Genomic DNA, 14518 nt, shown 5'->3' on the forward strand with positions numbered 1-14518 from the left:
TCTTTAACATTTGTTTCCCTCATAGTAAATTCTCTTATTATCAAGTATTTTAATCCGACTATTTTCTCTAACTAGGCAAACCCAATAAAGAAATTACATTCAAGAGATTTCAGTAGTTCGAGACTTTTCAGATATGTTCCCGGATAAACTACCTAAACTGCCAATGGATAGAGAAGTCAAATTCACCATAGACCTTCAGCCAAGTACCTAGCCTAATTTGGTTGCTCCTAACCGCATGAGTCATGTTGAGATGGAAGAACTGAGGAAATAGATAACTGAATTGTAGGACAATGGATTTATCCGACATAGTGTGTTCTCTTGGGGTACTGGAGTCACATTTGCAAGAAAAGAAAATAAGACGTTAAGGTTATGTATTGACTACAAAGGCCTGAACAGGGTCACGATCAAGAATAAGTACCCTTTACCCAGGATCGTTGACATTTTTGATCAGTTGTAAGGTGCCTAGGTCTTCTCCAAGATAGACCTACGTTTAGGTTACCATCAGGTAAAGATCAGGGCAGAAGACATTCCCAAAACAGCCTTACGAAGTAGGTTCGGATATTATGAGTTCTTAATCATGCCATTTGGACAAACCAACGCTCCAGCCATCTTCATGAACTTAATGAACAGGGTTTTTAGACAATTTCTGAATTAGTTTGTCATTATGTTCATCGATAATATCTTGGTTTATTCAAAAAATAGAGAGGAACACGCTCACCATCTGACTCAAGTTTTGCAGGTTCTTATAGAGAAGAAGTTGTATGCAAAGTTGAGTAAGTGTGGGTCATGCCTTAAGTAGATTACCTTCTTATGGCACATCATATCAAAAGATGGAGTGTCATGAACCCTGAAAAAGTTGAAGCAATGCTTGGCTTGGAAAAATTGACATCGGTTAAGGAGATCCGTAACTTTTTGGGGATGGCAGGTTATTACTGCAGGTTTATGGAAGGATTTTCTAGCCTGGCTGCTCTTTTGACTCGGCTCATAAAAAAGAACATCAAGTTTGAGTAGAACAAGGATTGTGAAATAAAATTTTTAAAATTAAAAAAACAGTTGACTACCGCACTTGCGTTAGCCTTGCCGAGCGGATCGGGTAGATATATAATTTATAGTGATGCCTCCAACCTAGGGTTGTGTTGTATTTTGATGCAGCATGGGAAAGTCATAGCCTATGAGTCTAAGTAATTGAAGAGTCATGAGAAAAACTATCACATTCATGACTTAAAACTTGCCGCAATTATCCATGTATTGAAAATTTGGCACCATTACTTGTATGGGGAGATCTTTCATATCTATACCGATCATAAAAGCTTAAAACACATATTCACTCAAAAGGATCTCAACATGCATAAGAGAATGTGGATAGAACTCCTCAAGGACTATGATTGCAACATCTTATATCACCTGGGTAAGGGCAACGTGGTAGTCGACGTACTCAACAGAAAAAGTGCAGGTATATTAGCCCACTTGATGGTTTCAGAATGCAGGGCAATAGAGACCGCACAACAGGTATGACTTTAGGACCTGAAGAGAGTCACATGTTTGGCCCACCTGACTGTTCAACCTGAGTTGATCCAAAGAATAAAAGAAGCTCAGTCCGCCAATTCCACCTTAGCAACCCTCAAGAAAGATGCAGAACATAGAGTTTATTCAAACTTTCGAGTCTTTACCGATAGATTGCTTAGATTTCAAGATAGGGTGTGTGTTTCAGGTGATAGGGAGTTGAAAATGGATATCATGATAGAGGCTCATAGCTCAATGTTTGTCATGCATCTCGGAAGCACCAAGATACATCAAAGTATGCGACCCCAATTTTGGTAAAACAAGATGAAAAGAGATGTGGCTGACTTTGTTTCTAAGTGTTTGGTATGTCAACAGGTCAAGGCAGAGTATCAATGCTCATGTGAGATAATTCAGCCATTACTAATTTTGGAGTAAAAGTGCGAACATAGCACCATAGATTTCGTGACATGATTGCCTAGGGCACTCTCAGGACATAATATCATCTGGGTAATTGTTGACCGACTTACAAAGTCTTCCCACTTCTTAGCCATCAGGATGACCGACTCCTTGGACAAGTTAGCAAAAATGTATATCCGGGAGATAGTCAGATTACATGGAGTGCCAGTGATAGTAGTGTCCGATAGAGACCCTCGGTTCACTTCTTAGTTCTGGTCTAAATTTTAGCAAGTCATGAGAATGAAACTGTCTCTTAGTACTGCATTCCACCCTCAGACTGATGAACAGTTAGTAAGGACGATTCGCACACTCAAGGATATGTTTCAAGCTTGTGTTCTTGACTTCGGAGGCCATTGGGATGGCCATCTACCCCTGATAGAGTTCGTCTATAACAACAACTACTAAGTAAGTATTTGCATGGCTCCGTACGAGGCGTTGTATAGCCGCCCATGCAGATCGCCGATATATTGGAAAGAAGTGGATGATAGAAAACTGTTCGACCCAGATCTCGCAGAGGAGATTACAACCAAAATAGTTAAGATCAGGAAGAACATTTAGACGGCTCAGAGCAGGCATAAGAGTTATGCGGACACTCGGAGGAAAGATTTAGAATTTGAGAAAAGCGATCGGGTGTTCCTTAAAGTCACCCATTTCAAGAGAATCCATAGGTTTGGCAAGAGGGAGAAGCTGAATCCAAGATTTATTGGGTCATTTTAAATTTTAGACAAAATTGGTACCGTCGCCTATAGACTGACATTGTCTCCAGAACTTTCAAGGTCCATAATGTGTTTCATGTGTCTATGTTACACAAGTACAACTCGGACCTCTCTCACGTCTTGGCCCACGAGTCTATTTCACTCCAATAAGATCTGTACTACAAGGAAGTATCGGTAGGTATTGTGGACCGAAAGAGCAGATTACTTCGCAACTAAAAAATTTCCTTTGTTAAGGTTCTATGACAGAATCACACACCGAGAGAAGCCACATGGGAGTTAGGATCAGACTTCAGAGTCCAATACCTCCAACTGTTTGGTTGAGCGAGAGAGAGACAAATTTGAAAAATCAAATTTCTTTTAATGGGGGAGAGTTGTAATGCCCAATTAATTTTGATGCATTTAAAATTAATTTATAAATATAATTTTTTATATTTTTGAATTTTAAATTAATGTAAAAATGAAGAAAAATAGATGAATGAGGAAATTGAAAATAATTTTGGAAAAAAAAGGTGAAAATTTAGGTTTTGAGTGTATTTTTGAAAAAAAATAAAAAATCAAGAGTCGAAACGTAATTTAAAAAAGTCGTATCACGTAGGATCTCCAGTCAGCAGCCCGACAAACTAGAACACATCGCGTGAAAATTGATGTTGACGTGGTGCCACACGGGAGGTCACGCAGGTGATCTGCATGTCCGCGATTAGACGGTCCAAATCCTCTCTCGCGCGCACGGATGGCCCGAATGCGTCCCCTTCCCAGACGCGATCAGACGATCATATTTAAACACGTTCAACGGTCTAGATCTACTTCCTATTTAATCGCGATCGGATGATCTAGATCAAACGCGATAGACGACCTAGATTTTCGAACCAAATCCTAACCCTAGCCGCCAAACACCCTCGCTGGAGAAAAAGACCCAGCTACCAGAAAGCGAAACCGTTGCCACCCGCCACAGCGCCGGAGCCACTTCTGATCGCCAAAAGAGGTAAAAATTTTCGTCTTTACTCAGAATTCAATTTTAAACACCCCTATGGCTAAATCAGAGCAAAAAGGCTGGTGGATTAGCAAGAAATCGCAGGCAAAATCCGGTGGCAGTGTCACGGGAAATTACAGACACTGCCTCTAATGATGCCTTTTTTAATTCTTATTCTGCATAATTATTCCACCATTGTGATCACCGTTTCCTTCTCTACAGGCTGACTGAAGTAAAACACCCAACCGCAAATGTGAGCCGGCAGAGTCGCCGCACCGGAGAACCTCGCCGCTGGTGAGTTTCGATTTTTCATTTTTTTTTTGCCAACCGAGACCCCTTAACGTGTTTTCTCGCAGAGATTGATGTAAAACCGGCCGAATTTGGCCAAAAATAGCTGATCCGAGACAAATTGCCGCCCGCAGATAGTGGCGTCGGAGCACGAAGCACGGTGGAGCTGCCGTGCCGGAATTTTAGAACTGGCCAAAAAGGGGTCTTGACACTGAGTTTGGATTTTTTGGGATATTTGTAGATACTTGTAACACGTTTTTAATCTCCGAAGAAAATTTCAGGGAACCCGAGGACTGCCGGTAGGCGCAGTCAACAAGTTTAGCATTTTGAACATCGATTTGGGTAAGAATCCCTCACCCTATTCTTTGTTATAAAATTGAAGTCAAATTAACAAAAATACGGTGTTTTATGCAATTTAAAAAATATCCATAATTAATTACGGGTTATTAATGGAGCTAGAACCGGAAATTATTCACTATTTATTTCTGTTGAATTATTTTACAGTTTGAATGCATGATAATATCTGTTAATCGATTTTATAGTTTTGAATGCATGTATTGTTGTCTTATGTGACTACAGTTGAATTTAGAAACTGGGATGTGATTATATTCCCTGATGCATGTTTTGTTTATTTTATGTGATTATGGTTGAATTAGAAACTGGAGAGTAAAGGTAAACGAGAAATTATATGATTAAGTGAATGGATGAAACGACATCTTTACTGAATATCTTGAGAAATGGTTGACGGATCGGGTATATAAGGAACCCTACTGTGAACGTTGCCTCATACTGAACGAGGTATCGATGCATGGTAATTTAGCGCTCATACCGGACGGGGTATGGGAACGGCCTATTAATTGAAAATATTAAAGAAAATGGTTCACACATTATAGGAACATATCCCTATGAACCCCCATGGATACCAGTAGGCTGATAAAAGAAAAAATTGTTATTCCAACCAATTGCATATGAAATCATGAGATGTGTTATATTATTGTTTCTATAAGTTGTTTTGTAAATCTCATTACGATAAGTAGATAGTAAATGATTTCATATATGACAAACGATTTTGTAAAATTAAGAGCTCCATGAGTTGTTTTTATTATTTCTACCAACTTTTATTTCTGTGTAGGTAAATAGCGTGATATTTTTATTAGGCTAATGTAGTTCATTCCTTTATTAACCATTTCAGATAAAAAAAGATTATGATCCAGAGTCCGATCTACAAGAAGGTTGCGAGTAGGATGCTAATTTTATTTATTTTCTCATTATTTTTTTAATTTCTCGTATTTCTCTCAAAAGAGTCACTCTCGTATATTTGGTACTTTAAATTATTGTGTAAGGAATGTAAACGTTAATTATTTATTTCATTTTCACACTTAATTTATAATTTATTTCTTTTAAAATTTTCGAGGTCGTTACATATATATATATTTTTTTAAAAAAAAGTGTTAATGAAAGGCACAAAGTAATATGTATAATTGACTTGTTAATAACAACATTAATTTATACCTGTTTCGTTCCTAAATAGGGTAAAAAAAAATTTATTGCTCACCTGTTACTATGTAAAACTTTCGTCTTTACCCACATTTTTTTTTTAATTTTTTAAAAATATATAAAATATTTAAATAATTTCAGTTAATAAATATTAAATACTAAATAAAAAATATATTTAAATACAATATTTAATTATATAAACAACGGGATAAGTTGGGAGAGAAAAATTATTAGATTCGTTCAAATTTACTTAATATCTACTTAATTATCAAATTTTATTATATTAATTATATAAACAACGGGGATAAACTGGGACAAAAAAATTATTAGATTCGTTCAAATTTACTTAATATCTACTTAATTACCAAATTTTATTGGACTTATATAAAATAGGTTAAAACAAATTAGTGGATATTAAGATTTAGTTATATCCGGACAGTATACTCGGTATTAAAAAAGGGAAAAAGAAAAAGGCATTCAGTGATAATTACCTGAATAGAATAGATTTCCTAGTTCATGTCAAATTCCCTTTGAAAAGCAGCGTTGAAATTGAACTCGAAAATCCTAAATCTTCTTAATTTCTTCCCTCATTTCACATTCCCTTAAATTAACAACCCTAACTAATCAACCGTCATTAAGGCTTTCTTCCTCTTGCTTTCTCTCTCAACTACAATCCACAGAGAAGTAAACAGTCGACTACAATGGAGGAATCTCTTTCATTGAATACTGATTCTGGTTCGTTTCCCCCCTTCACTGTTCCTCCTGACTCCGAAACCTTCTTCCTCACTCTTCACTCTAACCCCTCTCCGAACTCCGATAAAGAAACCAACGACTCTGATGCTGGAGTTTCTGCAACTTCTGGTTTAACTGCCGGCGATTCACAGGAGGACTCGGGTGGTGAGACTTCGGAGGAGATGCTGCCGTCACCTAACGGGGAGAGAATGATCTTGGAGCCTGACAAGAATGTGAATTTGGTGGTGGTGGCTTCGGAGGAGGAAACGGCATCGTTCGAGCTTGAAGTGAGGATCACTCCCACAAACGACCCTGACCGTGACGTCCCTGTCGAGACCTCCAACGGCCACAGAGTGATCAGAAATTCCCCGGCGACACCTAAAGTTGGATTGAAGATTACGATTAAAAATGGCTCGAGCAGCAGAAATATGAACCCCGGCGATGCTACGACCTCTACAGCGAATCAAACCTCTGTTTCTTTTATTGTCCATGAAGCTGATCAATCGGTGACAGTAATCAGGAATCTGGAAATAAGAGAATCGCCGGAAGAGAAGGAGAAACCCGATGCTGTCGATGGGGGAACACTGGAATTCCATATGCCATCATGGGAGCTAGGGAAACTCCGTTCGACTGTATCGGTAGCCCTTCGGGTTCCTTCGACTCGGGCAAGAAGAACGACTGTTCTTTCAGGGAGGTCGAAATCAACAGAGAAGAATGAGCAGAACAGGGGTTCGTCGATTTCGCTTTCCAAACAAGAGATTGCAGATGATATGTTTGCGTGGAAAGGGAAGAAGAAGCTATGTTCAAGGCCCAAGAAGAGAACAAGGACTATGCAGGATATACGACATGTATGATACTTTGGTTTCTATTTCGATCTTTAATTTTCTTACTAAAAGGGTGGTTTTTGATTCGGTTGCCAACTAATCTAAGCACTTTTGTTTTTGTTTTTTTTGCAGCATTTATTTCCGTGTTGGTGTTTGGATTCTGAAACACCCGCTAGATCTTCCAAGAGAAGAAGAAGGTGATTCCCGTGTCCTGTTCTTCGCCATAATTAAGCTGGTAGAATGAGAAAATTGCAATAAATTTATTGTTTTATTGGTGTAGTTAATTTTAATTCCAAGTACTTTTATTTGTATTTTTATTTTAACAATTTAATCATCATGTTTTTTTTTTTTATATATAATTATGATTTTTTTTATTTCTATTAGTTTTAATTTATTTTATATATTTATAACGTAAAATAAAATTATATGTAATAAATTGTTAAAAAGAAATACCAAAAAAATTCAAATAAGACTGTTTAAGCCGTAAATTAAAAGCATACTTAATACAAAAATTCATAAACAATTATAATGTATAATGTTATTTTTTACGGGGAATTAGTTTATACATGTAAAAATCTTATAAAATTTTTTATACATTTATTATTCCTCAAAATTATGCTGATATTATGAATTTTAACTCACATGTGGAGGTAGGTTATATACATGCCAAAAAAATAACTCATTTCCTAATCCCAACAAAAATTAAATCTTAAACCTGGCCTATTAATTAGTATTAGCTTTCTGCTAATCACCTGAAGCTGCTAACATTAATTTTCATAATTAATTACTACACTATTAATGGACTTAATGTTAAACACTTGAATCAACTTGATTATTTCAGTTTATATGAATTTTCATGTTCATGGTCAATAAATTAATGATCATGCTAATATCCTAAATATTACACCATTGAATTTAGAATTAACTTGAATTTAAATTTGTTTTATACAAAATTTTACCTCAACTCTAAAATCAATCCCTCATTCTCCGTTCAACTGAGACATAACTAAATACAACAACAAGAGGTCTACTACATTTGAATTTTTAGAAGAAATATGTCAGAGTGAGGTGTTCAAGTTATAATAAAACCCTTTATAGTAAGTGTATTTAGATTACGATTTATTAATATCTGATATAATATTATATCATTTTATTTTATTTAGTTTTATTCTCAGACATATAGTATGATTTTTCGATAATTCTTGCATGATTCTCATACTTTTTTTTTTTTTTTAATGGTAAAATATTTTTATTCTCTTTATACCCTCACTAATTTTTATTAATTACATTTGTACCCTTTGGCCAATTTTTTTATCCCTTTTCTATATATACATATATCTATATATTTAATTATATATATACACATATATTTATTTAAGTACATATAAACATGTATATATTTAATTATATATTTTTTTAATCTTTTCTTTTTTTATTTATTATTACTTACAATAAAATAAATAATTTAATCAAATATAAAACTATATCATTCTATTAATTCAAATAAAAATAACTGTCATTATTTATGTTAATACACGAATTCTGTAAATATGGTATAATTTTGTCATTATCGTATAATACTGTACATTAATAAACTATGTTGAAAGTCATCCAAACAAGTTCTTAATAAATCAAGTCAGGCATCTAAAATCTAAACCAAAAAAGAAAAAAACAAGTGATGGGAAAAGAAAAACTAAAGGAAGATTTTTAGCATTCAACACCCATTTGAATAGGAGCTATAAAATGTAAATTTTTGAATGCTGCTTTACTTGGCAACTAATCTTCATTAAGTTTCCTTCACATGTCTAAAAAACGAAACATGATCACATCAATCCGTACTGCATCAGAAGAGGGAGACTTTGAGTACTATATCGCTTCCCTCGATCAGCTCAAAGGCACAGATATCTCCTGGTTGTAAAGAATTTTCCTACAGCAAATACGTTCCAACCAACAGCTAATGAACATTGACCATAATAGCTATCTATCTTCACTGGGCAGGATTTGCCGGCAGTTTTAAGTGTCACCGAAGTTTTATTTCTCTTTTATGTATTTCCGGAAAAAACTTACCGGTATACGCTTCACAAAACAAATTAGTGGTATTAATTTCGATGTTACCTATTTAATTATAAACAATTTCTCAACTATAAAAGGTTAGACAATTATCAAAATTATTCTGGAAATTTTTCATGTGGGATAATTGGTGTAATTTCATAGCAACTCAATGTATAGTTTAATATTGGGGCAACCAAGATCACATGCTGATTGTTATAAATATTGCTGGATATATACCATACCATCTGAGAGTATTTGAGATGATACGACCGAACAACAACCAAGAAGAATGGATACTTGGAGACAAATTTGTTGGCAGCCTCAGTAGCTCGAGCAGTTGTCAGACAAGAATATTTATGGATATTCTCCAAACCTGTCTCGCCTCTCAATTTTTTGTACTCGTCTACAATAAGTAGAACAGTATTGCACGAGTTAACAACAAGGGTTTAGGCAGTTTGTAAGACTAAAATATTCACTTTTTAAATTTGGTTTTTGAAATCCCCAAGTCTTTTGTAAGTACTCAGGTCCTGAGAATAAGTCATTCCAGCACAACATTTCAAGTACAATTAGATATATATAGTCTTAGGCAGCAAAAGTTTGGGGGATTTGAGTTGATACCTCCATGTTCAGTAGATAATCCATAATTTGCATCTTCTGTGGCACGTTTGATAACAACATTAAACTAAGTTTTAGGGCCCGGAATCAGCTCAAAGAAACAGAATCGCCTACTTTCAGATTGTTGTCCCCTACAAATGCTTTCCAACGAGAATCAAATTTAGCTATTAAACGAGGATGGGACACCTGCATATTGTACCCAACATTCCAACTTCTCCCATCCTGGGCTCGGAGCTTGACTTCACCATAACTCCCTTTTAAATGTATTTTTGCAAGCTCCTTGGGTATATACTGAAACATCAAAAACAAGAAACAATTTTTTACTTGTTTCGATTATTTTGTGTTGTAAATTGATTATTCAAATGCGTGTTGATCGAAATCCTACAAAGGTATGTTTTCATCACAACTAGGAAGAAAGAATTTTTGAAGTTAAAATCAAGATCTCTGTGACAATCTATTTCATTTGGAGTTGGTGGTTCGACACTCAAGTTGGCCTCTGATTTTTGGCACTTTGGAGGAGTAGTAACAGACATCCCTGTAGAAGACATTCAAAGATTTGTTAAAAGACTTGAAAGAGTTTTTCTCTTTAGATCTACTGAAGATGTTGCAGGACTTAAGACACACTTAATACCTTGTGATTGGAAACAATCTGGACTGTCATCATTTTGGTAAATGATTACTTTGAACGAAAGTTTAGTTCTATCAATCAGTTGAAAAACACAAACATCACCAACTTCAATATTGTTTTTCTCTGCAAATGCCTTCCATTTGAAAAGAAATGCCCCACATATTCCCCTGTCACTTTGCACTATAACCTTGTACCCCACAGTCCAACTACCCCCAGCGGAAGTCTGAAGAATCATTTTTCCATCCTTCTTAATGAGATATTTCTTGACAAACCCAACAGGTATTCTCTGTCATAAAAAGGAAGTCCTGTAAGACTCTTGGACTTTTTACAAACAGATAAAACGAGGAAAATTTTAAATTTCTGCTAAGAGAATACTGCTTCCGAATATGGTCAACATACCTATTTTTGTGAGATTATAGATGGTTATGTAAAGCAGAAATTATCATAAGCTCTTGCTTTGTGCATTTAGTTAAACGAAATGTATGACGATCCGGTAAAATTTCATTTGAAGCTAACCAACGAATAAGCGAAACTAACTGAAGGATTATAATATATGCATAACACGCAGCAGAATATAAAAAAAATAATTAAATTTGATTTATTTGTATTTAAAAATTATATTGCATGTTAAAAATTAAATTTAAAACATATCTGACAGCGGGGTTCTCAAATTAAAATTATTCAAAAATACGAACATTTTATGCGTATTCACACTGAAATTCAATTTTTATCGTTCAATTTTTTAATTAACAGAACATACGAACAAATTGAATAATATAAATATATTAAAATTTTCTAATAAAATCTTAACCAAGAATTCACCATCTTTCTTTTTGTTGTATAGCTGATTTTCTAATTCTCATCTCACTCTTTTCAAATCCCCACACACACACACACACATATATATATATATATATCATATATATAGATGGCATGGCTGGAGGTGTTCCTTTCGGACTCTTCCTGTGGAAGTCCAAATTTATTTGGACTCATCCATTTTTTTTTTAACATCTAAATATTTACATATATATCTCATATATATATATATGTTTATCCTTTTAATTATTATTATTTAATAAAATAATTTTATAAACTAATTTAATTTCAAATTAAATTTTATAATAATCTTAATTATTATAATAGACACATATTATATTATTATACTAATAATATAATAATCAAAATATAAATATTAATTTTTTATTTTAAAAATAAAAATATTCAATTTATCTATAATATTAGTTATATTCTCAGTGCTAATAAATAACATAATAATATTTTATTTAAACTAAAAATTTTATTTATTTAATTAAATTAAATTTTCTAATTTAATTTTTAAATAATTAAAATAATTAATCTATTTAGAAAAAGTCAGAATGCTCGTTAATGTGCGACCTCATAAGTTCAACACTAAACCAGTATCAAATTGATCAAATCAATTTACTAATTAAAAGTTGACATCTAGCAACAATCCTCAACGACCGGATAGTATGAAATGTACAATTACTCTTAAGAACCTGTTAAAAAAATATGTAATACTTTCTTCTGTTATTATTATTCTAGATTAACTTTAGGATATGGTTTAACCATGAAATCCCAATAGGTAACCAATTATGTTTCATGTCAATTATAATTGACTAATGAATGACATAAAAAACTCTTTTCTTTTTTCATTCAACTGCCCTTACCAAGGTTTTAATTTGGTCAGTCTAATAAATGACAATATAAAGTTTAAACTTATTACCCAAGTTGACAAATTCTGTCTTAACAAATCATTAATTTTACAAACATTTAATCACACTCAATGTAACACCCACAAAAACTTTTTTTTTCATTTTTTAATTAATAAATATAATTATTTATTTATTTATTTTATTTAATTATATTTTATTTTATTTTAATAAAAAAGGGGTAAAATTTATTAAGAATTAAATTGAAAATAATTTTGGAAAAAATGGGTAAAAAATTGGATTCATTGAGTATTTCTGAAAGAAAAATCGAAAATCAGAGGTCAAAACATAATTTTAAAAAATCGCGTCACGTCAGACGCTCGGTTAGCAGCCCCGACCAATTAGGATGCGCCAAGTGGCAAAGGTGCTGAAGCGGGAGGCCACGCGGGGGAGCCACGTGGGTGATCCGCGTGTGCACGATCGAACGGCTGAGGTCCATTCCCGCGCGCACGAATGGCCCAAAGTGAATCGCACACGGACGGCCCAGATTGGATCGCGATGGACGGTCAAGATTCACTCCCTATTTAATCACGATCGAATGATTCAGATCAAACGCGATGGACGGCCCAGATCAAAAGCGGATGGATATAAATAACATCATCTGCACCCAAACCCTAACATTAACCGTCAGAAACCTTCGCCGGAGAAGACAACCCAGTCACCGGAGAGTCGACCGCCACCACCCGTCGCCACACTGGAACCCTTTCCGACCGCCAAAAAAGGTAAAAAAAAAATTTTGCACAAAATTCAATTTTTAACTCACCCATGGTAAAATTGAAGTGAAAGAACTGGCCAATTGGCAAAAAAATACCGACAAAGTCCGGTGTCGCCGCCACAGGGAATTTCATAAACCGCCTCCAATGAGGCCCTTTTCGATTCCTGTTTTGCATAATTTTTCCACCGTTGTGATCACCGTTTTCTTCTCTACAGGTTGACAGAAGCAAAACACCCAACCGTAACGTGAGTCGGATGAGCCGCCGCACCGGAGAGCTCCGCCGCCGGTGAGTTTTAATTTTTTGTGTTTTTTCAGCCCACCGAGGCCCTTTACCGTGTGTGCTCGTAGGAATCAATACAAAATTGACCGAATTCGACTGAAAATGACTGACTCGAGGCAGACTGCCGCCACGGGCTGCGGCATTGTCGCCGGAGTACGACGGAGCCGCCGTGCTGGATTTTTAAAATTGGTCGAGCGGGTTCTGAGACTAATTTTGGGTTTATTTGAAACATTTGTAGGTATTATAAGTGCGTTTCAGTTCCTGAAGAAAAATTTAGGGAACCAATGGACCGCCCGTAGGCGCAGTAAACCGTTTAGCTTTTCGGCGTCGAAATATAAAGATCTCTCACCCTATTCTCTATCATAAAATTGAAGTTTAAATAAATAATAATACGGTATTTTGTACAAATTAAATAGATGTGCATAACTAATTACAGATTACTAATGGAGCCCGAACCGTACACTGTTCTCTGTTGATTTATTTTACAGTCTGAAAGCATAATAATATCTAATTTCTCTATTTTACGGTTTAAATATATGTATTACTATCTTATCTGACTATTATTTGATTTGGGATTTGAAACATGATTACATTACCAAATGCATATTTATTTGTTATGTGACTATGTTTGATTTGGTAATGGAGACTGAGGAAAAACAGGAAAGTGGTGTGATCAAATAAACAGATAGAACGGCAGCCTTACTAGATATCTTAGGAGATGGTGGACGGACCGGATACATGGAAAACTCTACTATGAATGTTGTCTCATACCGGATGGGGTATGGAGACTTGGTAATTTGACATTCATACTGGACGGAATATAGGGACGGCCCGTTTTACCCTGACACCGAACGGGGTATTGAGGTTTAATATCTTTGCCTTATACCGGACGAAGTATGGGGACGGTCCTGTAATTGAGATTGTTAAAGGAAATGGTTCACGTGTAGCAGGGACATCCCTATGAACCCCTATGAATACTAGTAGGCTGGTGAAATGAGAAACGGTTATAATTTGGTTTATTGTTAATGGATATGAATCTATGTTATGTTTTATATTACTGATTGTTCATAAAGTTATAATATGTATGGTATTATTGTCTCTATAGGTTGTTTTCATAAATTTCACTATGGTAAGTGAACGGTAACTGATTTTATGATTGATAAACGAATTTGCTAAATTTAGTACTTCATTAGTTGTTTTGATTTTATACCAACCTTTACTTCTGTACTGGTGATATAGTGTGATATCCTTACTAGGCTAGTGTAGCTCATAATTTATTTAAACCATTTTAGATCAAGAGGACCTGGTTCCAAAGACCGATCTGCAAGAAGATTGCGAGTAGACGCTAGATACTTTCTATTTTCTATTATTTTTCTTATTTCTCATATTTCTTTCAGAGAATTTATTCTGTAATGTTGTTCAGTATTTTAAGTTATTGTGTAAGAGATGTAAACCTTAACATTTTATTTCGCTTTCGCACTTAAATTATTATATATTTTTTTTTGAATTTCC

General features: G+C 34.7%; 2 protein-coding genes across 2 annotated transcripts; one reads left to right on the plus strand and one right to left on the minus strand.

Moving 5' to 3' along the window:
- Positions 1-5917: 5917 nt before the first annotated feature.
- On the plus strand, positions 5918-7277 carry LOC110808854 (uncharacterized). The gene is made up of 2 exons (XM_022034466.2): positions 5918-7010; positions 7119-7277. Exons 1-2 carry the CDS (start codon positions 6132-6134, stop codon positions 7185-7187), a joined length of 948 nt encoding a protein of 315 aa, XP_021890158.1. The 5' UTR covers positions 5918-6131; the 3' UTR covers positions 7188-7277.
- Positions 7278-8829: 1552 nt separating this feature from the next.
- On the minus strand, positions 8830-10516 carry LOC148266685 (uncharacterized). The gene is made up of 6 exons (XM_088216028.1): positions 10285-10516; positions 10058-10188; positions 9840-9944; positions 9657-9720; positions 9281-9441; positions 8830-8913 (listed from the first exon to the last, which is right to left on the minus strand). Exons 1-6 carry the CDS (start codon positions 10514-10516, stop codon positions 8830-8832), a joined length of 777 nt encoding a protein of 258 aa, XP_088072154.1.
- Between the last annotated feature and the right edge of the window lie 4002 nt (positions 10517-14518).

The sequence above is a fragment of the Carica papaya genome, chromosome 3 (genome assembly GCF_054855325.1).
Source record: "Carica papaya isolate Zhongbai chromosome 3, ASM5485532v1, whole genome shotgun sequence".
NCBI lineage: Eukaryota > Viridiplantae > Streptophyta > Magnoliopsida > Brassicales > Caricaceae > Carica > Carica papaya.

Excerpts from the sequence above, each read along its gene's own strand:
- LOC110808854 (XM_022034466.2), top strand. The coding sequence starts at position 6,132 with ATGGAGGAATCTCTTTCATTGAATACTGATTCTGGTTCGTTTCCCCCC. Across the intron at positions 7,011-7,118 it reads CTATGCAGGATATACGACAT|CATTTATTTCCGTGTTGGTG; the intron begins GTATGATACTTT and ends TTTTTTTTGCAG.
- LOC148266685 (XM_088216028.1), bottom strand. The coding sequence starts at position 10,516 with ATGATTCTTCAGACTTCCGCTGGGGGTAGTTGGACTGTGGGGTACAAG. Across the intron at positions 9,721-9,839 it reads ATGTTGGGTACAATATGCAG|TTTAATGTTGTTATCAAACG; the intron begins GTGTCCCATCCT and ends CCTAAAACTTAG. Across the intron at positions 9,442-9,656 it reads ATTATCTACTGAACATGGAG|ACGAGTACAAAAAATTGAGA; the intron begins GTATCAACTCAA and ends TACTTATTGTAG.